Here is a 23,429-nt window from a genome sequence, read left to right as displayed (position 1 = left end):
AAAACTTAAAATAGAATTACAATAGGTGAGAAAATATATATCCATAAAGTGGTCGGACCATATTCACAACTACAACTCACCTGCGCTTAGTTCATCTGCCTCTTTGTCAGTATTACTCCCTCCGAGTTTACCAGTCTCCTCCTTGTATTCCTACATAAAAAGGCATTTTCTTCAATGGGATACCAGTTTTAAATGATGTTAAGATGAATTTTGTTTTATATTGCTTTACTTTACATGACGAAGATTACTTATAAATGCTAACAGATAGATCACCATTTTAAAAATGGTTAAAAAGGAGGTAAAAAAGCAAAAAAGAATATACAAATTGATTTAAATTTTTTCATTAGTATCTCAAAAATGAAAATTATGAGAAGCTTCACTCCTACTGATGTTTATGGAGCCGGAAGGACTATGTACACTAGCAGAGTAGGAAAGGAATCATGAGTATTGTCTAGTTTTAAGCCCTGCAACCTACAATAATGACAAACTTGCAAGATATACTAGTACAATGATAATACAAATGTTATTAGAGTAACCAAACACGTTTTAATATTGGATTTAAGGCCCATTCCATGAGAGAGAACCCATACCTGGCATTGCTAAAGTAGCCCAGAACCTGAGACTAGATAGGTAATGGGCCTAGGGGAAAGCCTACTGCTATTATTCTGCTAAATGAACATAGGGATAAAACAACTCCTAATGAAAAAACAAAACAAAAAAAACAAAAAAAAACAACTCCTAATGACATATTGCTATACCCATAGATCAGTGCATTGCTCAATTCTCATCAGAGAGAAGTTTCTTCTTGTAGTAGATAGTAATAAAGAGATACAACGTGATTGATTTTGAAGGACTCGGCTCTAAATGGGATGTCCTTATCAAACTTTTCCCCTCAAGGCTGAGGATCTATGTGGAAGAATAGGCAGAATAACTTTAAGAGTCAAATGACTCCAAGAAAACAGCATTTTCCAGACACAACAGGACTGACGTACATTATGAACTCAGAGACTGTGACATCACACACAAGACCTACACACATTCAAGCCAGACAAAATCCCAGCATAGGGGAAGAGAAAATAAACACAAAGTCCCACCCCTACACAACAAGTGATTTGCAATTCATACCTGTTGGGAAAGAGAAAATGAGTTTTCTCCAATGAAGTGAGACACTAGATATATAAACCACATTGCAGAACAGGCCCCATGATCAGAAATAGTTGGCTAACACAAAATGGACTCCATTTTTTTATTTGCTTTTATCAGTGCTTTGTTTAAGTATCCTTTTCTTTTTAGTTTTTTTTTTTTTTTTTTGGCACCACCCCCATGCTGACCCCCTTTTTTATGTTTTTGTTTTGTTTTGAGAGAAAGAATATGAAATTGGGTGGGAAGGGAGGTGGGAAGATCTTGTATAAAAATGTTTTAATCCAATAAATACAAAAAAAACCCACTTTCCTAGTTAGTTTTCTAATTATACATATTGACATTTCCTTAAAATATGAGGAAAAGCAATGAATGTAATCTCCCACTATACTAAAAAAAAATGAAAACTAGTTGGTCTTAATCTTTCCAAATGAAAACAAACACACAAAAAAACCCTCTCAAAATATAAATGTCACTGTGAAAAAAAAAATCATGAGATGAGATTTACACTAGAATAAAAAGCTCCCACACTAAATTTTCAAACCAAGATTCTCCATTCAGTAAATAATGGAGCTACCATTACCATACTCTCTTTTCTGGAATTCCCAAAGCTAACAAGATAAAGCAGTAGTATTTATAGAAAAAAAAAATGAGATACTAAAGCCCTAGTAAAAGTAAAAATTTTTAAAAAAATTCAATAATAAGCTCTAAGGAAAAGTAGTGTACATGAAAAGTAAAATACAGAAAGCATCTTTGCACTGTTTTGTAAATCAGACTTTTAGGATTTTTAGGTAAGAACAGTTTACTTCTAATTTCTCTTTTGCCTACCATCCCCACCCCCCCCCCCCCACCCACGCCAGCAACAATGAGCTCTCAGCTGCTGTTCTACTGCCATACCTGCCTGCCTACTACCATGATCACCACCATGATAATAATGGACAACCCTCTGAATCTGTAAGTGACCCAATTAATTATTTGTTTGTTTGTTTGTTCGTTTGTTTTGTAAATTACCTTGGTCATGGTGCTCTTCACAGCAATAGAATTAAGACAAATATGATACTTTATTTGTTTGTTTATTTGTGTCTTCTGGTTTTTTTAACTTGTTTTTTTATTGTTATTGTTTTGAAATAATGTCTTACTATGTAGCCCTAACTGGCCTGGAATCAGATTGCCATGAATTCAGAGATCCACCTGCTTCAGCCTTAAGTACTGGGATTAAAATTCATGCAACCCCTGCCAGGCAGTGGTGACACACACCTTTAATCGCAGCACTTGGGAGGCAAAGGCAGGTGGATTTCTGTGAGTTCAAGGGTATCCTCGTCTATAGAGCTAGTTCTAGGACAGCTACAGCTGTCACACAGAGAAATCCTGTCTTGAAAAACAACAACAAAAAACAACAACAAATAAACAAAAACACACGCACCCCCTCAGAAATTGGTGCTTACACTTTAATAAGCACTATTATAAATAAAAAACATTAATCACATTATAAATAAAAAACATTAATCACATCTCAAGAAGATCAGCTATTATTAATTAGCTGTCAACTACTTTTAGTGAGATAGAAATTTCTACAGTAAATCAGCCTTCACAGAACACACTTCCTTTACCTTTCTTGGTTGATTCTTCTTGCTTCTTTTACTGAGAAGAGGCTTGCCATCAGCAAAGTTGGTAAGAATTACTGCAATGGCAGTAAGAGTTTTGCCCTTTGAAATATTTTTAAAGACAAATGGTCAGATTCTAAAACCCATCTAGAAACATTTCAAAACCTATTTTAAAATAATAAAACACTGAGTATAAGTCAAAGCCACAGCATGCATGATTATTAAACAATATAATTGCTAATGAAAAATAAGTGTTTCACTTAGCTAAGAAAATATTTCTTATACCATATTATAAGTTACTAAATGATTGACTATAAGCCCCACAGAGAAAGGTCATTTTATTGAATGACAAACACTCTACAATGAACTATCATTTTTTATCATGAAACTAATATTAATTAATATTCACATGTATAGAGGCCAGAGAAGAATCTTAGTGTCAGTTCTCAGGCACTGCTACCCACGCCCTTTTTGAGACATCATCTTCTCCCTCCAAACCCTCCCATAAACCCCTCCTTTCTCTTTCAAACTCATGGCCTCTTTTATCATTACAGTTGTTATATGCATATTTGCACACACTCACACACTATTTTTACTTGAAAGAACAGGCAACTGACTGAGTGTCTAGGGTGAATTTTCTTGAAAGTAATCAATATAAGGTGTAAGAAACTGTCTTTAAGGAAAACAACAGTATTTCTTGTAAGGGTTAATTTCAATTTTTAGTCAAAAGTTAAAATGTTACAAAACTTCAACATTACAGTATGACTAAAGCAACTGCAAAGATTGTAACTGCTTTTCTCATAAGATCAGTAGCAATGTTAAAGAATATAAGCTTTAAACGCTGCATGATGAAATGCACTATATGTCAGGTCTACAATCAGTACTTTCCAATGGGCAAGCCTCATCTTAGAATCATTAACAAGTGAAACAGTCAATGTACAACATGCACAGATGATAATCAATAAATTTAGTATCATTGCCTAGTGGTTAGTTCCTTTAATGAATAAATACTTGAATTTTAGTATTTTATCTTAAAAGCTTTTAAAACACTTGTGAGATTAATACTGACTGTTAACTTGACAGGAACTTCAATCTCCTGGAAGACAACTAGGACATGTCCATAATGAAGTTTCTAGACTAGGTAAATGAGGTAGGATAAGCCACTCTAACTGTGCATGGCACCATTCCATAGATTGGGGTGATCATCTGCATCCATTTCTGCCTCTTGACTATAGGCAAAATATGACTATCTATTAAATTCCTGCCTCTGTACCTTCCCCATGATGGACTGTAACTCCCAGAACTGAAAGTAAAAAAAAAATTCTTCTCTGAAGTCTGATATGATATCATAGATATAAGAAAAGCAACTAATAATACAATACTTTTCCTTTTACAATATCTGTAAGGAAAAAATCAACACAATCCCAACATACCAAATAAAGTAATAATTTGACAGTTCAGCTGCCACTTTTCCACCTAAGCATCAAAACAACTTGCAAAACTAAACAGTGACATTCTTATAAAAGCTGTTATTATTTAGAATTGTCTTTAAAATATGCTACTTATATAAGTTTTTGTCTATTGCTACTTTTAATATTCTAAAACTATTTATTTTAATGCCTAATACTGTAAAAGTTACAGAGCTCAAAGTGACAGCTCTATGACCAAACCCACAGGAATGGCCATGGTAACCAGTCACAAATATCTACTATGCTACATACCCAGTATTTGAACTAGAATATGGTTTCAAATAACACTGTATTCTTTACTAACACAGAAAAGCTATTATTAAAGACACCAAGAGGAGTTAAATGTGTAGGACAGTAGGCAGGATCCATGCCTAACATGGCTGAAGCCCTAGGTTTCATGCCCAGGGTGGAGAAAGGAAGAAAGGAAGAGGGCAGCAAGAAAACTGCCAGGGGTCTGAGGAGTCAAGGTTTTGTCCTACTGTTTAATTCTGAGTAGGGAACCTTAGTGTTAACAGGGTACAGCCCCTAGGAATGGGGATGGATACTGCTAGAAGAATCAATATCAATATCAATGTCACTGCCCATCATGGCCCCACTCCACTTGGGAAGTCCCAGTGGCACCTAAGCATGAGGTGAACCATGGGGTCTAACTGTCTTCAGCTTACCACTTTCTTGTGCTGCACGTAAGAAGACTGCTCTAAGAGATGGCAGCACTGCTTTCTGTCCTCTTCTCATGTCTACCTTATCAGGCCTATTGGTCCTGATCCCAACCCCTGTCCCACTCTCTTCATCTACTTTATTATTACCACATTCTGAATTTCTATCACACTTGTCATGGCTCCAATCTGACTTGTCCCCACAACTGTTTTGTTTCTTGTGGTAGCATCTAACATCCCATCGCTCCTGTCTAACTTTTCATGACTTAAGTCAAACTTTTCAGAGCCTGCATTACTGTTTCTAAATTTCTCAGCAGACCTAGTGACATTGAAGTTGAGGTCACACAGTCATGACATAAAGCCAGTGTCTATATTCTAGTAGTAAGGGAATCTGTAAGAAGGGACATCCACCTTGTCCTAGCTTAGTTTGGTGTTAAGCCCCCTAATCAGATAACCTTAAAGTCTATGGCATCATCAGCACAGTCCTTGAAAATAATTTCACTCTCTGGAATCTGAGGATGCCTCTCTTGGCCAAGCAGGTCTAAAGCAAAAGCACAGCAAGAAACAAACAGGCCAGTAGAGCTAAACAGGTTCTAAGATGGTTGTGAGACTACTGTTTCTCTCTTGTTGTTGACATTACTGCCAATACCAAAGGACTTCTTTTTTAAAGCACAAAATGAGGTGCAAGCTCCTCAGCAGGAAGTAACTGGGCTATGGTGGTATTTTATTTGTACTGAAATGTGATTTTAATTGTATGTTAATAAATAAAGTTGCACGGGGGTCAGAGCTATTAGAGCCACAGCAAGAGCGTGGCGGTGGTGGCGCACGCCTTTAATCCCAGCACTTGGTAGACAGAGCTAGGTAGATCTCTGTGTGTAAAAGGATACAGCTAGCATTGGAGACACACGCCTTTAATCTCAATCCCAACCATAAAAGACCTGGAAGTCTCTACAGACAGGTAGTGACAAGGCAGTCATGTGTTTGGGTTTACAACCAATGAGAAGGCAGAACAGAAAGACTATATAAAGACAAGCACACAGGAAGTAGGTCCCTTTAGGAGAGCTCTCTTGGCTGAAGAGGATCGCTGAAGCAGGAAGGGTAAGGCTCTTAGCTCTGACCTCCTGGCTTTCTTCTCTGAATCGGCTCTGTGTTTCTTATTTAATAAGACGGTTGGTTACATCTACACTGGGCCTTACTTTATTTTCTACTGTTTTTTTCAATGATGGGAACTGAATTTGATATCATTGACCTCTACATTTGAAAAACCATATGAAAGCTGGGCAGCAGTGGTGCACACCTTTAATCCCAGCACTCGGGAGGCAGAGCCAGGCAGACCTCTTTGAGTTTGAGGCCAGCCTGGTCTACAGAGCGAGATCCAGGACAGGTATCAAAACTACACAAAGAAACCCTCTTTCAACAAAACAAAACAAAACCAAAAAAAAAAAGAAAAGAAAAAAGAAAATTAGGAATATACACTTATATACTCATTAATGTTAATGTATTTTGTCACCCATTTTTAACTATTCTTTGTTATTTGACCCATCTATTGGCTCCTTAGAAGCCCCTACTAAAAACATAAAAAGAAAGGAAAATAAAGTATGCTCTATCTACATTGAAAGCAAATTCTAGTCCTAAACTGGCACCCATCTTTCAACTTTAAAATTTCTTTTTACAAAATTGTAATTGCAAAGTAAGATTTTTCTAACTGAAGAAAAAAATTACCAAACCCATATCATCAGCTAAAATTCCTCCATGGACATTTTCTGGTCGTTCCTTCTCAGAAAAATTTGTTACTGTGTTATAATACAAGTCATTTTGCTGTTCCCAGAATGGAGGAAGCTCTTTGCTGTTCTCTCGTGAAATCATCCAAGCCAGAGCTTGTTTTTGGTGTGGAAGCAATGGGGTTTCAATAGCCTACAAATACAACATCATAAAGAGAAATATAGTCAGTCTTTTCTCTTTTCATATGCAGAACCTGAGTTATTTTCTTATGGTATGAAATGTATAAGTTACCAAAACAATTGTTTTGAAACTTTACATTTGAGATATTGGTTTACATTTTTGAGTTCTTTATATTTTCTAGATATCAACCCCAAAACAGACATGGAGCTGTCAGAGATTGACCCAATGTTCTAAACTATCTTGGCAGTCCATTAACTATTTCCTTTACCATGCAAAAGCTTTTTAATTTTATGTAACACTATCGGTCAGTTCCTGGAATTATTTCTTGAGTTTTTGAAATTCTTTTCTGAAATTGAAATTGTCTATCAGCAAATGAGGAAATGAAGAAAATAGGCATTTCTCAAAAATCAAAATACAGATAGGCAGTAGATATGTGAAAGAATGCCCAATGTCCTTAGTTACACACTAAGAATCCATCTTACCCTTGTGAGAATAGATACCATTTTAAAAACAAACAGAAAATGTTCACAAGGACTTAGGAGAAAGGGAACTTTTATATAATGCTAGTGGAAATGTAAGCTAGTGCAATCACTATCAAAATCAGTATGAAGGTTCCTAGAAAAGCTACAAACAGAACTACCATATAATGATGGTGCATTACAACAGCACCATCAGCAGCAATCAGCCTAGATGCCCATCAGTAAATGAAGACAAAACAAAACAAAACAAAAAAACACAGTATATTTATACAGTAGAGTTTATTCAGTCATAAAGCACAAAATCATGTGTCTTACAGAAAAAGAGATGGAATCTGGATCATTATTATTTTGTGGAAAAGGCCAGGCTTAGAAAGAAAGCCAGACTCAAATTATATATTTTCTCTCATTCTGGGAACTTAAGAGTGTGTGCGTGTGAAAATATCCATATATACATACTACAAACATATATGACAAGAAAACAGAAAGGAGACTACATGGAAATACTCAGGGAAGAAAGGAGAAGGTAATACAATATGAATACAGTCAAACTCAAAGTATATTGCATACCTGAAGGGCAATGTCATTATAAAATTTTATACACGACATAAAGCATTTTTTAAAAAATATACAGGTTCTGTACCTCAGCTGGTTCCATTTCATTAGTTTTACCATCTTCTTTTAAATCTTCAAATAATTTGTCAAATTCCATTTTGAGCTATAGTTAAAAAATAATAAATACTGAATAAACCAATTAAAGTGAAAACTGTATATAATTCATAGATTTCAGATCACTTTCACTGAACAAGTCAAATGACCAAGTGTACCTAAAATAAGTATGAGATACTAAACTATTCACTGAAAAGCACTACAGGTGATTTTTCTATAGAAGTAAATGTACTCATTTCAGATGAATATACAAAAGAGCTACAAAGGACCAGGGATATAGCCTGCTGAGAGAGCACTGACCCCAGCATTTACAAGGCCCAATCCTAATGCTACTGAAAGGACAGTAGTGACATCCTCAGGTACCAGTCACAGTCCTGTCACAAATGACCCTGCATGTTTAGGCAGAGAATTATGGCCTGTGTCTTATTTTCATAAGATCAGGAACACGAAACAAATTAAACTCTCCCACTAGAACTCTATGATTCTATTAGCATTTAAACTACTAGATACACGTAACTTGTTATGTTCTACAAAATGTTAAATAATTTCATTATTAGGCTAATTTAGCTGATCATTTAAACTGATCAGGGAAAACTGTAATTGGGAAATAAGAAGAATACCTCTAGTCAATAAACAGATATAAAATGTTTCAACATTTTTGTCTAAAACTACTAGTGGATAAACAGTCATAAAAATGTTTTAATGTTATTGTCTAAATTATTTATATTAATATTAACAAACACTATATATATTTTTTTCAGAGTAACTTGGTGTAACAACATCCTAGATTACAAATTTGGCAAAATAAGTAGAGTAACATCAAAGATTTTAAGGTTTTTAAGATTGAATTTGCAACCTTACTAAAGAAAGAGACTAATTTTCACATTCTAGTGTTTTTTATCACCACTTTAGACATTCTGAAAATTTAAAATACAAAAATATAATATACACAGTATATTTGTGATTTTACATATGTATGACTGTGTATATGTGAATCCACCCTTCTTTTCATAGATCTAGCTAATTAAAAATATAGTGAGTCATACAAGTTTATATCTGTACTAAGCTTCTAGCTGCTATACAAAGACTTCCCTTGTCATTGTTTCCTAAATAATACAGCCTAACTACTACATATCTTTTATACTTACAGCAGATATTATAATTTAGAAATTATTTAAAATATATAAGATGTGCAGTGATTCTATAAAAAAAGATATCTTTTTTTATATATAAGAGATTGGATGGTTCTAGTTTCTGTGAATTAAAAGGGATGACTATAGTTCTTATCACTACTTTTTATGTTTGCAAATGAATATATACATTCTATATGTTATACAGTAATTTTCATTATAATTTTATTAACATACCTAAAGATCACTAATACTAGCACATACATATTTATCCTGTTCTTTTAAACAGCAACTTTTATCACTAAAAATTTACATTATAGTAAAAATAAAAGCGTACCTGAGACAGGCATGGTGACAAACATCTGTAATCCAAGTATTTGAGAGGCAGAGGCAGAAAGACTAGAATTCAAGGCCATTCTCAGCCACACAGCTGTGGTGGTTTGAAAGAAATTGGCCCCCAAAGGGAGTGACACCATTAGGAGTCGTGTGGCCTTGTTGGAGTAGGTGTGGTCTTATTGGAGGAAGTGTGCCACTGTGGAGGCAGGCTTTGTGTTCTTATATTTGCTCAAGCCACACCAATGAGACAGACCACTTCTCATTGCCTGTGCAAGATGTAGAACTCTCAGCTCCCTCTCCAGCACCATATCTACCTGCACGCCTCCATGTCCCACCATGATGATAATGGACTGAACCCCTAAACTGTAAGCCACCCCAATTAAATATTTTCCTTTATAAGAGTTACTGTGGTCATGGTGTCTCTTCACAGCAATAGAAACCCTAAGACAAAAGTGATTTAGAGGTAAGTCTACAATGAGACCTTGACTCCAGATAAAAATGAAAAAACAACAAAAAGCTTACCTGTTCAGTTGTCATCTGTACTGGAACATGACCTGGCATATTATAACTTGGTCCAGCTCTTCCAGAGCCCCAATTATTCTCCAAACTCAATCCTAGAGCTACAGTAGTTTCCAAATGGAAAAAAATAAAATGACCAAATAAAAAGAAATTAAGTACCAGAAATAAATGTAAATACGAAACAATATTAAAAATTCCCATAGACCTGGGCCTGTAGCTCAGTGGCAGAGTAATTGCCTAGCATGGATAGTACTCAGAACTAAATATATTATAACAGAATATAAGAAATAAAACAAAACATAAAGTATGTAAGTGCTCTACCACTGAACTATATACCTAGACCTAAAAAAAATTTTAAAGCTAAATACTAAATCATTCCCAAAAGAAAAAAAAATTGCATTATTATTTGAATAAATTCTAAGCAAATATCATTTTTTTTTACTCTCTACTGAGCAAATCTTCTTCTCCAAAAGTTATAAAAACAAATGTTTAAAATGAAGAATTATGTTAACATTGAGGAAAATTAAACAGGGTACACTGACCTTTCTTGTGTATTTTTGTATATGGATGAATCTATAGTTAGAAACATGCAGTTCTATATTTGGACATATAATAGTGGAACCATAAAATTAACTATCTCATTTTGCATGAGTAGTCTCTGATGGTTACACAATGACAAAATCAACACATTGATATAGTCCTCAGAATCTGTCCTGTTGTTAAATTATACATAATTGTATTTCAATAGAAATATAAAAGGAAAAGTCAGCAATTTCTTCAAAGGATTAAAAAAAAGTTATAACTCAGAGTATTTTGCATACGTTACTTTAGCCAAACACATTCAAGGAGACTAATTACTTTACAATCCCTGCATTTTACAAGATCAAACTTACTTTTTGGTGTTGGACTCATTTTAAATCCATGTTTCTTCAACTGATCTAAAACCACTTTTCTATTTTCTTCTTTTCCCCAAAAAGTCATATGAAGAGGCATGGTAAAAGCATTATTTGCACCAAAAGGAACAATCCTATTATAGTAAGGGGAAAAAATGAGAAATTGAAAGTTATTTTTATACTAATTCTGAATATATTAAATATATTACTCAAACACAAAAATGCAAAACAAGAAGGGATTATTTAAGCAAATTTGAAAAACTTAAAAAGAAAATTATCAGAGGAAGAAGTAATTTTTATAACAGGATGTCAAAAATTTTGAGATGATAGGATAAAGTAGTTTACAAAAGATAGCTTACATCCAAGATTGGAAAATAAACAAAATAATGCATCTATTTGAGAGGACAGTTTTAGCATTCAATGTTCACTAAAAATTTACTCTCGACTGAAAAATGTTATAAAGGAAAAAGCAAAGACAAATCTAACCACTTATTTTATCTTCCAAATCAGCTGGGATGAATATTCTAAGCATTATGATTGGGGTATAACTATCCAAAATATTTACACTAAGATAACAAACACAAACTCTAACAGAGAATAAGTAGCCAGAATGAAAAATGAAATGCTAACAATAATGAAAAACAAAATGGTGAAAAAACTGGCAGAACATATGCCCTAGCTAAAGGCAGCCACTTCCTAAGTCCTAGTCAATGGAATCCATGTGCCAAACCTATCATTTATCAAAAGAAAATTCTTAGTAAGTTTTACATTCAGAAAGAAAATTATTATATAGAAAATATAGAATATCTAGATTTCATTTCCAGTAAGAAATAAAGAAAACTCTAAAATGTGCAAGTGAGTTAAGCATGGTGGTGCACATTTCTAATTCTAGTACACAGGAGGCTACGGCAGGGTTAGGAGTGCAAGGCCAGGTTGTACTAGCAAAACACTGTCTCAAAACAAAAGCAGAAAAGATAAACACCCCACTATCATGAAGTCCCTCTGGTAACGCATGCCTGTCATGCCAGTACTCAAGAGTCTGAGGCAGAAGATCACCATGCACAACTGCAAGAGACAGGATAAGGACATATTGTACCCTAATAGGTAAACCCATTTTTTTTTTCTCCATGGTAATAATGTAATAAGGAAATAAAAGTAAAGCTGTTTGATGGCTAGATAGGAAAGGCAAAGAAGAAAACTGAACTGAAAGTAGTAAGGTATGGTGCCATGACATTTCCAGAGGCTCAGGAAATGCTTACATATTCAAAGATAACTAAAAATCACAATTACTAAAACTAACTCTAAAAGCACATACCCTTCCACTTGTGCCAATTTGTTGTCCATGATATAGGCCAAGGCAGCTGCAAGATCTCTCTTTAAATGGCCAACCTGATTTCCATTCACATTATTTACTTTAATTGCATTCTTATCATAGGGATTATTAGGCTCTCGTTGCAAAGAAACCATTTCATTATTATTTACCTAGTAAAAATAAGGAACAGATAGTAATAATATAAATATGAACAGTAATAAATTAACTTCTTTGTACTGTTTCTAGAATGTCTAATGATGCATTATTGTTAGTTTTTCTTTGTTTTTTGTTTGCTTGCTTCAGACAGGGTCTCGTGTATCCAAGGCTGGCTTCAAATTTGTTATATAGCCAAAGACGATCTTGAACTGAAGATGGTATTGAACTTTGATACTTCTGCCTCTATCTCCCGAGAGCTGAGATTACAAATATGTGCTACCACTCCCAGTTTATATTCTGTTGGGAATTGAACCCAAGACTTAGAAAAGATTACAAAGCAATCTATCAACTGAGCCACAGGTTCAGCTCAAACTAGAAATATTAAGGAATATATTTTACAATGATTCTTCTACCCTAGTTTTCTAATTTATATTTATTAAGAAGCCAGTAAGTCTTTAAGATATGAAAGGTACAGTTAAGTCTACCTTGAAGATTCATGCCACGTACATTTTTCAAAATAGCTAATTTTTAGATACATGTGCCCCAAAACTGTATGACTGGGTCAGAGACATATGCTCATCCATGTTCATATTTACCCTATTCATTACTGCTAGGACATGGAAATAGCCTATATGTCCATCAATTTATATGCTACGAGCCGCAGGAATATAGTAGGAATTCATTTGAATATGGTAAAGCTATACCTGGAAGAATCAGGGAATTCTTCTGGAGGACCCAATTCTCAAGGAATATTTGCTGTTATTCAGCTTTTAATGTACCAGCTGTTTCCTGATATGAATTTCTTGTGCACTCTCATACCTCCCCAAGAACTCCTAACGGTATATTTTATCTGATATACTTCTCTAGCATCCAAAGCCAAAAGGCAGACAGGATAAAGCATTTCAGACCAACCACTGAGTCTCCTGAATTTACCTTGGTAAACACCCTAATGGAGACACCGCCTGTGTGTCCTGGTGACCTTGCCTTAGCCAGAGCATTGCTATTACATGAATATATAACTGTAAACCTCAGGGACTTGGGGAGGACTAGACTGGAGAACTAGATGGAGAATCAGAAAGACAAAATGGTAGATGAAGAAGAGCCTGATGAGGAAGAACTAGATGGGTAAGAACAAGACGAGAAAGACCAAGATGGGGCAGAACTAAGATAAAAGAATTAAGATACCACTTAGAGGGAACAGCAGAAAGATGTAGAGAGATCAGGCAAGAAAGGAGCTAAGTATGAGAGCAGAAAAGAAGCAGTGTAGAGAAAGAACTGACTCAGAAGTATAAAGTGTATGGACTAAAGAGTTTCGTGTTCATAGATTTATTAGTGAACCACTCAGATTAATCCACTGCTGGTAGCATCTCTTCTGGAATTCTGGGTGAAGGCTATCAAGGGGCTGGACCCCAATAGCTTTCATTACTAATAAAGAGTGAAAATGTGATACCTATATAAAATGGGATTTTATTGAGTTATAAAGAAAAATGAAATTTGCAGGTCAAGAGAAGGAGCTGGAAAACATTACACTGGGTGAAGTAACCCAGACCCAGAGACCAAACATTGCATGTTCTCAATCATACATGGATCTTAGTGTCAAGTCTTTAGATCTGTATGTTTTAATTGGAGTACCTGTACAATCCAGGAAACCAGAAAGGGACAATGCAGGAGGTGCTTAAGGGTGGGAGAAAGAAGACAGGTGATATGAAGGGGAAAAGAAAAATAACGAGGAGGTTTAAGTGGGAAGAGGGATGAGAGGTACAGCAGAGGAAAGGTTAAGGGAGAGATAATTAACATGATGTATGTAAAAAAGAAAGGCAAACAGAAATTATATATATGTGTGTGTGTATTATATATATGTATATATATATATATATATATATATATATATATATATATATATATATATATATAGTGGTTGTGTGTGTGTATGTGTGTATAATGTTCTCCCATATAAAAGAGTTTAATTACAGTTACCATACTCGCCTTCAAGTTGTCCAAGGAACTCCTGAAACAATACAGGATATTGTCTTGCCCTTGGCTGCCCTCCAGAACTTTATAGTAAGACAAGTGTGAAGACATCATACACACTGGCCATAGGATATACAGAAATGAAGTTGGTACTGACTTATTCCCTACTGACTAGCTTTCATAGTATAGGAAGGTGCTATGGAGGCTTCTGGGGGAAAAAAGTCATCAACAGTCTTTCTCAGCTGTGAACTATGTGAATTAGAATAATTACTGGTGTGGCACAAAATGTCCTTAGGTACAACAATGGCATGAATGTAATGGGAGTAATTAACCACTTTCTGTTTGGATTTATTTTTTATTAATATATGATTTCAATTTATATATGTACATTTATAGAAAAAGTATAGAATATATAAAATAAGTTTTGTTATAATAAAGTAAGTTATGTTATAAAAACTCAATGCATTTTACCTATTTTTAAAATAATGAAGGTATTACTTACAAAACTATACAGTGGAAAAATGGGCTAAATATTTAATCAGCGTATATTCTTATTAGTTAACTAGTGTTATAGATAGAAATTATTCTAAAATCACATAAGATTAATAACTACAATCTATGAGATTAATAACTACAATCTAATATTTCACAAAATTATAATTTAGAAAACAATGTAAATTTTGCAATACTACAAATCTGAAATACCACAACTCATACAGAGATGAGAACCATAGAGCAGTTAGATACCAAATAAGAATGGATAGATTGCTAAAAGGACTAGAAGAAAGAAAATATTTCAAGAGCAAAGACTGGAGTAAAATTAACACAAGTGTTAAAAAAGCTTTTGAAAAACATTGTATTAAAAATAAATGATAGCGGAAAAACAGAAAAATGAAAAATTATGGTAAAAAATATTCAGAGCCGGTAGAAGATATAGGTAGTATAGAGGTGACAAACAGCAAACAGAACAAGTAAGAGAGAGGAAGTGAGAGAATATGAAGTTTCTAAAAAAGAAATGGCTTTGGAGTAAAGCAAATATTTAAAACTATAATTTTAGACATTTTTCTGAAATAGAAGGAAATAAATTTATAGAACAAATACTTTAATAAAACTATTAGACTTTTAAGATGAGAATATCTTTTAATTACCAGGCAAAAAAATTCCAATTCAGTTAAGTGGGAAAGAAAATCCTACTGACATCAAAATTTTCACTAACAATATATTGTGCAGCATTTGGATATAAAGAAAAAATATGGATCAAGCACTTTATATTTAGCCAAAGTAGCAAATGAAAATTATGAATTTACAAAAACTCAAGAAATAATTGTTCTTCTCTAAGTAATCTCCTAGATAGCACATCTCATACTAAATAACATGAGATGTTCTAACATAAAAATACAGAGAATGAAAAACAAGACAAATGGGAAACACAGAATTCCCCTAAAGTATCTCCTGATAACTTAATGCAATTAAAAAAAAAAAATGTTCTGAAGCTATCAAGTACTCAGAAGGCAGACAAGTGGACCACTGAGTTCACTCTGAGTTCAAGGTCAACCTGAACTACTTAGTGAGTTCCAGGCTATAAAGTTAAACCCTGTCTCAAACCCCTGTCCTCAACAATAACAAAAATCTTTTAACAAGCTTTAAAATAAAAATATGAGGGAAGGAGAAAAGTAACAAAATCAACAAGATTCCACAAAACAGACCTTGTTTTTGACACACAAATCTATAACAGGAAACCAGAGGGGGCCTTATAGCCCATAACAGCCAAAGATAATAAATACATTAACCCTGTTTTGATACTAACTGAAAAAAAGACATTTTAAATAATCAACAGAATTCAATTATTGTTTATTACATATAAGTAATTGTTAATTTTGTTAATGAAAATAAAATGTAAAAACTTTTTTTAAAAGATGTGTTTTATTTCTAAGCCGGGCGGTGGTGGCGCACGCCTTTAATCCCAGCACTCGGGAGGCAGAGCCAGGCGGATCTCTGTGAGTTCGAGGCCAGCCTGGGCTACCAAGTGAGTCCCAGGAAAAGCGCAAAGCTACACAGAGAAACCCTGTCTCGAAAAACAAAAAAAAAAAAAAACAAAAAAAAAACAAACAAACAAAAAAAAAAGATGTGTTTTATTTCTAATCACATATATGTGTGTATTCTGGTGGGGTTGGGGGGGTAACATGTGAGTACCCATGTATGCCAGAAAAGGGCACTGGACTTCTGGAACTGTACTTAAAGGGAGTTGTGAGTTGCCAGCCATGAATGCTGAGAACAGAACTCCAGTCCTCTGCTAGAGCAGCCAACCACTCTTAACTTCAGCCCCCAAATTGCATTTTATATATATATATATATATATATATATACTGAACTATATTAATATAAAATGATACATTAAGTTTTGTTTTTACAAAAGATCAAAGAAAAAATAAAGCAAATATAGAACATACTTGCTAACCTCTGAATCGTATTCTATGTTTGAAATTTTCTTATGATAAATTAGATAAATATTAGAAGTATTATCCAAATAACAAAGATGACTGTAATGAAGATTACTGTCCAGAAAAAAATATATATATTCTCAATCTGTCCCCTTTCCTTTCTCTCATGCGCGCGCGCACACACACACACACATACATTCATTCATTCATTCAATTCAGAGAACAGTGATACATACAAAGAAAAATCAGGAATTTATTTACTATAAAAATAAAGGAAAGAACCCAAAAGTAAATGATTAACTTATCTAGTAAAAAAATTGATGACTTCCTAAATTCAGCATATATTTTCTGCATTTGGGGCAAATCATTTAACCATCTAGATCTCTATCTTCCATTGAGAAGGAGTACCTCAGTAATTACAAGGATCAAATGACAGTGTGAGCAAAAGTGCTTTATATACTGTAAGCATGGTTCACGTCAGGAGAGGGAAGCCGGGTTGGTCTGTGAGCAGGCTCAAACTTAACAAAGACAAAATTGTAAAATCCTTATCTTATAAAAGTTACTAACTTGTAAACTGTTAGAGTTAATTAAGGCATGGAAGTCAACTTCATTAATATTCTCAGAACTATGTTTGTAGTTATGCTAAGCACAAACATAATTCACTCACAAGCACAACTTTTAGCTTTCTGTATATGGTGTTAAGGTTAAGCCTGAAGCAAGTTAACTAAAAACAAGTAAAGTTTGTTTAAAATCAGGTATACTTAATAGAATATGGCCCTCAAGACCTCTCAGAGATCTGCTGAATATGGCATTTAAAGTGTTTAATGAAAAAGCTTCCTGTGATAGAAAAGAATTGCAGCTACTACTGGTAACCCCAAGGTCTCCAAAGAAGAAACTGGGGCACAGATGACTCCACCTGGACAAAGAACTGTTCCATGCCTTGCCTGATGCCATGGTCCTGCCCAAACTGTAGACACTGTTGGGTTTACTGCCCTATTCTGCCTGGCTAAGATAGGTCAGTTTTTCCAAGTCTGTCATCCACAGGAAAGTCTCTCAGACTGTCTGGGTCTCACCTTTTAATATAATTTACTCTTTTAAAACTATAAGCATATCACAACTTCATTTAGTATCTATTCTTATACTCACTACTCCTGTGTAATAGCGTAGTCCAACAACTTGACCTCTCAAAGTTCCAAATAAAACGGAATCTAGCTCTTCATCACCAGTTGGGAAGTCATCTGGAGGGATAATATCTTGGAATTCAAAACGTGGAAAGAAAGTTGGGTATGAAAGTCTTGGAAAATTTCCATGGTCTCCATACTGGACAGACTGCAAATACTTCCAAACAGGATCCCTATTTAAAAAAAAAAAAAAAAAAAAAAAAAAAAAGCACATTAAAACCAGAACTTAACCTAGCATTTCTCAAAAAACACAGTCAAAGAGTATTTTTCAGGCCAATCACTTCCTCACATTTTATTTCAACAAGCAAAATGCTATGTGGCAAATATTACTTAACAATTACCCTGCCTAAAGCAAGAACTGAGTAGGGAAAGTTACCAGGATAATCTGACCTGTTAAATACTGGAAATTCTGTCCTGGTAAAGCTATATATTTACATTAAAATCTATATGACATCTGAAGCTAGAATTACATGTCAACATTTTCAATACCAACTAATGAAGAAAAGATGGATTTATAAAAACAAAATTACCATTGTATATGTTATTTTCTTTTTCTTTTTCTTTTTTTTTTCTTTTGTTTGTTTTTTTGAGACAGAGTTTCTCTGTGTAGCCCTGGCTTACCAAGAAACTCACTCTGTAGACCAGGCTGGCCTTGAAATCAGAGATCTGCCTGCCTCTGACTTCTGAGTACTGGGATTAAAGGCGTGTGCCCCACAGTCTGGCTATAAACGTATTTTTAACTTTTGACATAAATTCATCCAGCATCCTCTGCTTTAACCTCTTCAGAACAGAACACATTTTAATTCAGGTATCTAAACTATGGCATCATAGAAAGCTGACCTGAAGGTCCCTTACCTATCCATCCCTGTTATTTTAAAGTTAACTTCAATCTTAAGAATAATTATTGCACAAATGGGCATGAAAACCACTGTAGATGATTAAAAGTGATGTTTGCTGGAAGCCTTCTAGAAGTCATTCTCCTAAAAGCACATGGGGCTATTCTTTAGCTCCTCTGCAGATATACATTAGCACACTTGTGCACATTACCGTCAGATACCCCGAGTCGAGCTGTCTCGGAGCTGATACAATAACAATTCTAGAGTTCCGTGGAATAACAACGTCTAGAGCACAGTGGGTAGCTAATGGGTGTTTTGATGAATAAGGCACTTCGGGTGGAACTTCGGACCCCCACAATCGGTGAAGATTTTCCGAGGCGCTGGCAGCAGACCCTCGGGTCAGCCTAGACAATACATTGGTGTCTCCGCGAGCCACACCCACAAGCGACCCGCAGAAGGAACACAAGCTGCACCTATCGCCAGAGAGCGAACGTTCACTTGAGGACAGCGCAGGGCCACCGGCCTCGCGCCCCACCCCCTCAGCCCTTTCACCTCTTTAACATCCAGGACATGGCGCCGGGCGGGGTGACCTCGGGATGCCCTGGGCGCCCCGGACCTTCCCAGGACGCCTGGAAAAGCTCCTCAAGGTCTCGCGACCCAGGCACCAGGAACCAAACCGAACCGTGAGACCGCAACCCCCGAGAGTAACGCCGCCGTGGGTTTATTTAGAAGTCGACGCCCACAACTTCCAGCAGCAGAGAGGCCAGTGACGTTATGTGATCGGCACTGCAATTGTCCAATCGAAACGAAGAAACTGTGGCTACTAACCAATCAGAGTATGGGAGGGCGGGGAGCTCCTCCCTGTGTGATACAAAGGCAGTGGGATGTCTCGGAGGTTCCATCCGGGTTCTTTCGCGACCCGAGGGCAGTTGCGCGGGAAAACTTCGAGGCCTCTTAAGTGAGCCACCTGGCTTAAGGGTCCATGCCGGACGTGGGTAGACTTCTTCCCGTGCCCCAAAACCATAAGGATGTCCGCTTAGGTCTGACCCTCCCTAGCCCACCTCATCTGATGTAATGCCTTACAGGGCCTCCCCTAGAGGGAGCTCTGGGTGGAATGCCTGCCTGATTTCCTCTGCTACCCTGTGACTATATTTGTTCTTAGTAATCTCAGTGTATGCAAGACCCTAAATTCTGGAAATCTGAGTGAGAACATAATTTCCCTCTCCCACCTTATTTTATTGTGTTTAAAGAAATTTTCATCCCTTAGTAGAAGAAAGCCATAAAATAGGACAACCTTACAACTCTATTGCTGAAAGTGGCAGGCTGGTGTAGCATTGGTTAAAGGTGAAGTAGCAGCTGTGGTTTTCCCCAGGAAATCGAAGGAGGCACTATAAGGAAACTTTATAATATAAAGGGAAATTCAGGCCTTGAAGTTGTGTGTGCATCGGCAACAGCCAAGGTAGAGGTGATTCCTGCACCTTGAAAGACAACAAAACCGATATCAATGCAGTCTTTTTAACTGACGCATCTTCACCTGCACCTAAAATAGAAAGCTAGTGGTGGCGCTGAGCCAAACATAATATGGTGTGCTGTAAACCATCAGAATTGCTTAGATGTATTTGTAAATGTTTTAAACACAGTCATCCTTCCTAGAGTAGTCCATTTTATGCTTCCATCGTCAAAGAGTATGGAAGGTAAGATACTTCTTAAGTGGCCTGTGTGTGTTCATTATTTTAAATAATGATGATCTCTGAACCAGCAGTGAAATGAGAGCATTTTAAGGTGGGCTGCTGGCATGGCGTCCTGGGAAATGCTAATGTCAACAACAAACAAAAAACAATTCACTTTAACAGGATTGAGAGACAAATTATCAGTGAACATGACCTGGGAACACAGATTTAGATCACCCCAAATGCTTTGTTCCAACTGAAGCTATTTTGTGAAGTTTTTGTACTAACAGAACAAAGAAAGTTGTAAATCAAGACACTTTTCAAATACATTTGGTGGGACCACTAGGGAGGTAGAAAAAAGCATAACGGGAAACCTTTTTATAAGCCTAAGGCACTGATGTTATCCTTAGCTTTTTAGTTTATTGAAAACTAGTGCTATATGTACATTCCAAATGATTTACCAAATGGTCACAAAAACATGTTTAGTATAGAGGACAATAAATGGCTATTAAGAAGGCAAAAGGTGGGCCAAGACCATTTGGCTCTGGGATTGCAGCATTCCAAACACTACACAATCATTGTAGCTCTAAACAGTTAATCAGCCTTGCAGAAGATTCATTTGAAGGTGTATCATCTTGCCTGGAATTTTTGTGCATGTTAAGCATCCACTGATAGAATCTGAAGCAATTATTTCATTCCTCCAACAGAAAAAAAGGGAAGATGATAACTTCCTTTCAGTTATTGTATTTTCTTCAGGATGTATTAGGGTACAAATGGCAAAGTTTGAATTTTTTTTTCAGTAGTGGGTATTGAATCCCAGGGCCTGTCCAATATAGGCTCGCTCTCTACCAGAATGCTATATCCTCAGCTTTTATTTTACTTGTATCTTTGTGACAAGGCCTCAGAAAGTTGCCCAGCCTGTCCTTGAACTAAATGTGGAGCCCAGGTCAACTTTGACCCTGAGCAGAAGCCTCAGCCTCCACAGTAGCCTGTATCATCAATCACAGCTGATTAGCTGATTACATTTTATATGTAAAATTAATAAAGCCATGCTCATTGGACTAAAAGATAAAATTCCATATACCATGGTTCTCTCAAGACATAGCATCTTTTTCTACTGAAAACAAAAACCCAAACCCCAACAGCAAACACAACCCATTATCAATTTCAGCATTGTCTTTTAGCCATAAAACCAATGTATTTACTCAAGTAATAATGTAGAAAAGAAGCCCTATACAAGCTTCTTTTGCCAAAGAAGTTGCCATCATTCACCTGAGATTTCATCTGAAAATTGGACTGAAAATGTTCCACAACAATGCTTCCTTAAGCTACTGCCCAAATATATGTAAATGTATATAATTCATGTTTCTATAGTATCTGTTCATTAAAAATATGCCATATAATTTTCTAATTATGCTATCTATTGCCAAATGCCTAGAATGGTTGGTATTTGGTGTTTGATAATTACATGTTGAATAACTAAGACAGGAGGATTTCTCTGAGGCTGAGACTATCTAAAGGGAATACAGAAGAGTGTGATATAACAAGACACCCAACAATTTCTTGTCACTTCAGAGTGTATACCCTGCATGCATGAACAAACATATATATCACACATATATTCACATACACAAACACACAGAAAAAGAACCTAAGAAAAGAGAAAAATGTTATTAATTTACAACTGTTTTTTCTTACATAATCAGGCACCAATTCCATAGCAAAATGCTGGAAAAACCATAGCTGGGAGAATAAAAAAAAAGTGTAGAAAATTAATGCTGAGTATATTTCTGCTTGGTTAATTAGTATCAAGTTTAAACAATGAATAATAGGGCTGGAGAGATGGCTCAGCAGTTAAGAGCACTGGCTCCTCTTCCAGAGGACCTCAGCTCAATTCCCAGCACCCACATGGCAGCTCACAGCTGTCCATAACTAGACATAAATGCAGGCAAAATACTAATGTACATAAAATAAAAATAAATAAATAATTTTTTAAAATGCATAATATTATCTTTGCTATTATCCTTGTAAAATGAGTTATTCTAATGACTCCTTCAACCCATAATGAGCAATATCATTGGTTGAGGTCTGCTTCTGAATGATGTTCAGTGTCAAGGTTGTTCCACAAATAACAGAGTAATGCAGTATCCAGAAGCCAGTTATTTTTCCATATATCCTTGAAGCAAACTGAATTGTTTCAAATCTAAAGGCAGAAGATAGGTTCACCTCAACTCCTACCCATTGAAACACCAAGAGATGCTTCCTTTTAGGCCTATATCTACTGGATGTTCCAAAACTGCTTGAGATCAGCTTTTTCCTTGGCTTCCTGTCCAGGATCCTTTTGTTTTTTTTAGACTGGGTCTCACTACATAGCTCTGGCTGTCTTGAACCAGGCTGGCCTCAAACTCACAGAAATCTGCCTGTCTCTGCCTTCTAGTGCTGGGATCAAAGGTGTGCACTATGACACCTGGCTCTGCCCAGGGTCCTTTACCCAAAGGCAGCACCTCTCCAAGTCTACCTTTGTATAGAAATGTTAAATGAAATTATTTCCAGCTACTGTCATGACCATGCCAAAGCTATCTGTTTTCTTTTACATAATAAATCCTGGAAAGATTGATGAACATTTTCTGCCTACTTTGTGGCTAAAAGATTAAAAGACTAAAACTTCAACTCTATATTCAATTTTGATATAATAAAATTTAATTTTTATGTAGGAAACTATTATATTAGTAAATCTGTGTTCACCAAACTGTCAATGTCTGACAATCATACAAAAGACAAACTAAAGTTTAACTTGTTATTTCAAATACTCTTTTAGAAAGTAAAGATTTAAAAACTAAGAATCATATTTCTCAAATCTAAAGAAAACATCGTAGTAGATTTAAAAAAAAAAAAAAACCTTACCTTCCTGGTTTAATAAATTTAGAAGTTCCACAAGACTTAAGAGTAGATGTAGCCATCTTATTAAAATAGAAACACAGAGCCAAATGCAGAGTTGAAAGCCCAAGAGGTCAGAGCAATAGCTAAGAGCTAAAAACCCTTTTTTACCCTTCACTGCTGCTGCAGTC

At 35.6% G+C, this 23,429-nt stretch overlaps 1 protein-coding gene across 2 annotated transcripts in view; it reads right to left on the bottom strand.

Annotated features, from left to right (window-relative positions):
• The window catches only part of Hltf (helicase like transcription factor), a 96,864-nt gene extending 77,419 nt beyond the window's left edge, over window positions 1–19,445 (bottom strand). For both annotated transcript variants that reach the window (XM_059265268.1, XM_059265269.1), the window contains exons 1-9: window positions 19,244–19,445; window positions 17,821–18,028; window positions 12,110–12,276; window positions 10,795–10,928; window positions 9,905–10,002; window positions 7,891–7,965; window positions 6,592–6,783; window positions 2,751–2,846; window positions 81–150 (exon numbers count right to left, since the gene is read on the bottom strand). In XM_059265268.1, the coding sequence (XP_059121251.1) occupies window positions 81–150; window positions 2,751–2,846; window positions 6,592–6,783; window positions 7,891–7,965; window positions 9,905–10,002; window positions 10,795–10,928; window positions 12,110–12,276; window positions 17,821–18,028; window positions 19,244–19,263 (1,060 nt within the window). In that variant the 5' untranslated portion in view covers window positions 19,264–19,445. The remainder of the gene's footprint in view (window positions 1–80; window positions 151–2,750; window positions 2,847–6,591; window positions 6,784–7,890; window positions 7,966–9,904; window positions 10,003–10,794; window positions 10,929–12,109; window positions 12,277–17,820; window positions 18,029–19,243) is intronic.
• Window positions 19,446–23,429: the final 3,984 nt, after the last annotated feature.

Source organism: Peromyscus eremicus, chromosome 6 (assembly GCF_949786415.1).
Source record: "Peromyscus eremicus chromosome 6, PerEre_H2_v1, whole genome shotgun sequence".
NCBI classification, from domain to species: domain Eukaryota; kingdom Metazoa; phylum Chordata; class Mammalia; order Rodentia; family Cricetidae; genus Peromyscus; species Peromyscus eremicus.
Note: the sequence above shows the minus strand (reverse complement) of the source record. Positions and strands in the feature narration are given on the sequence as shown.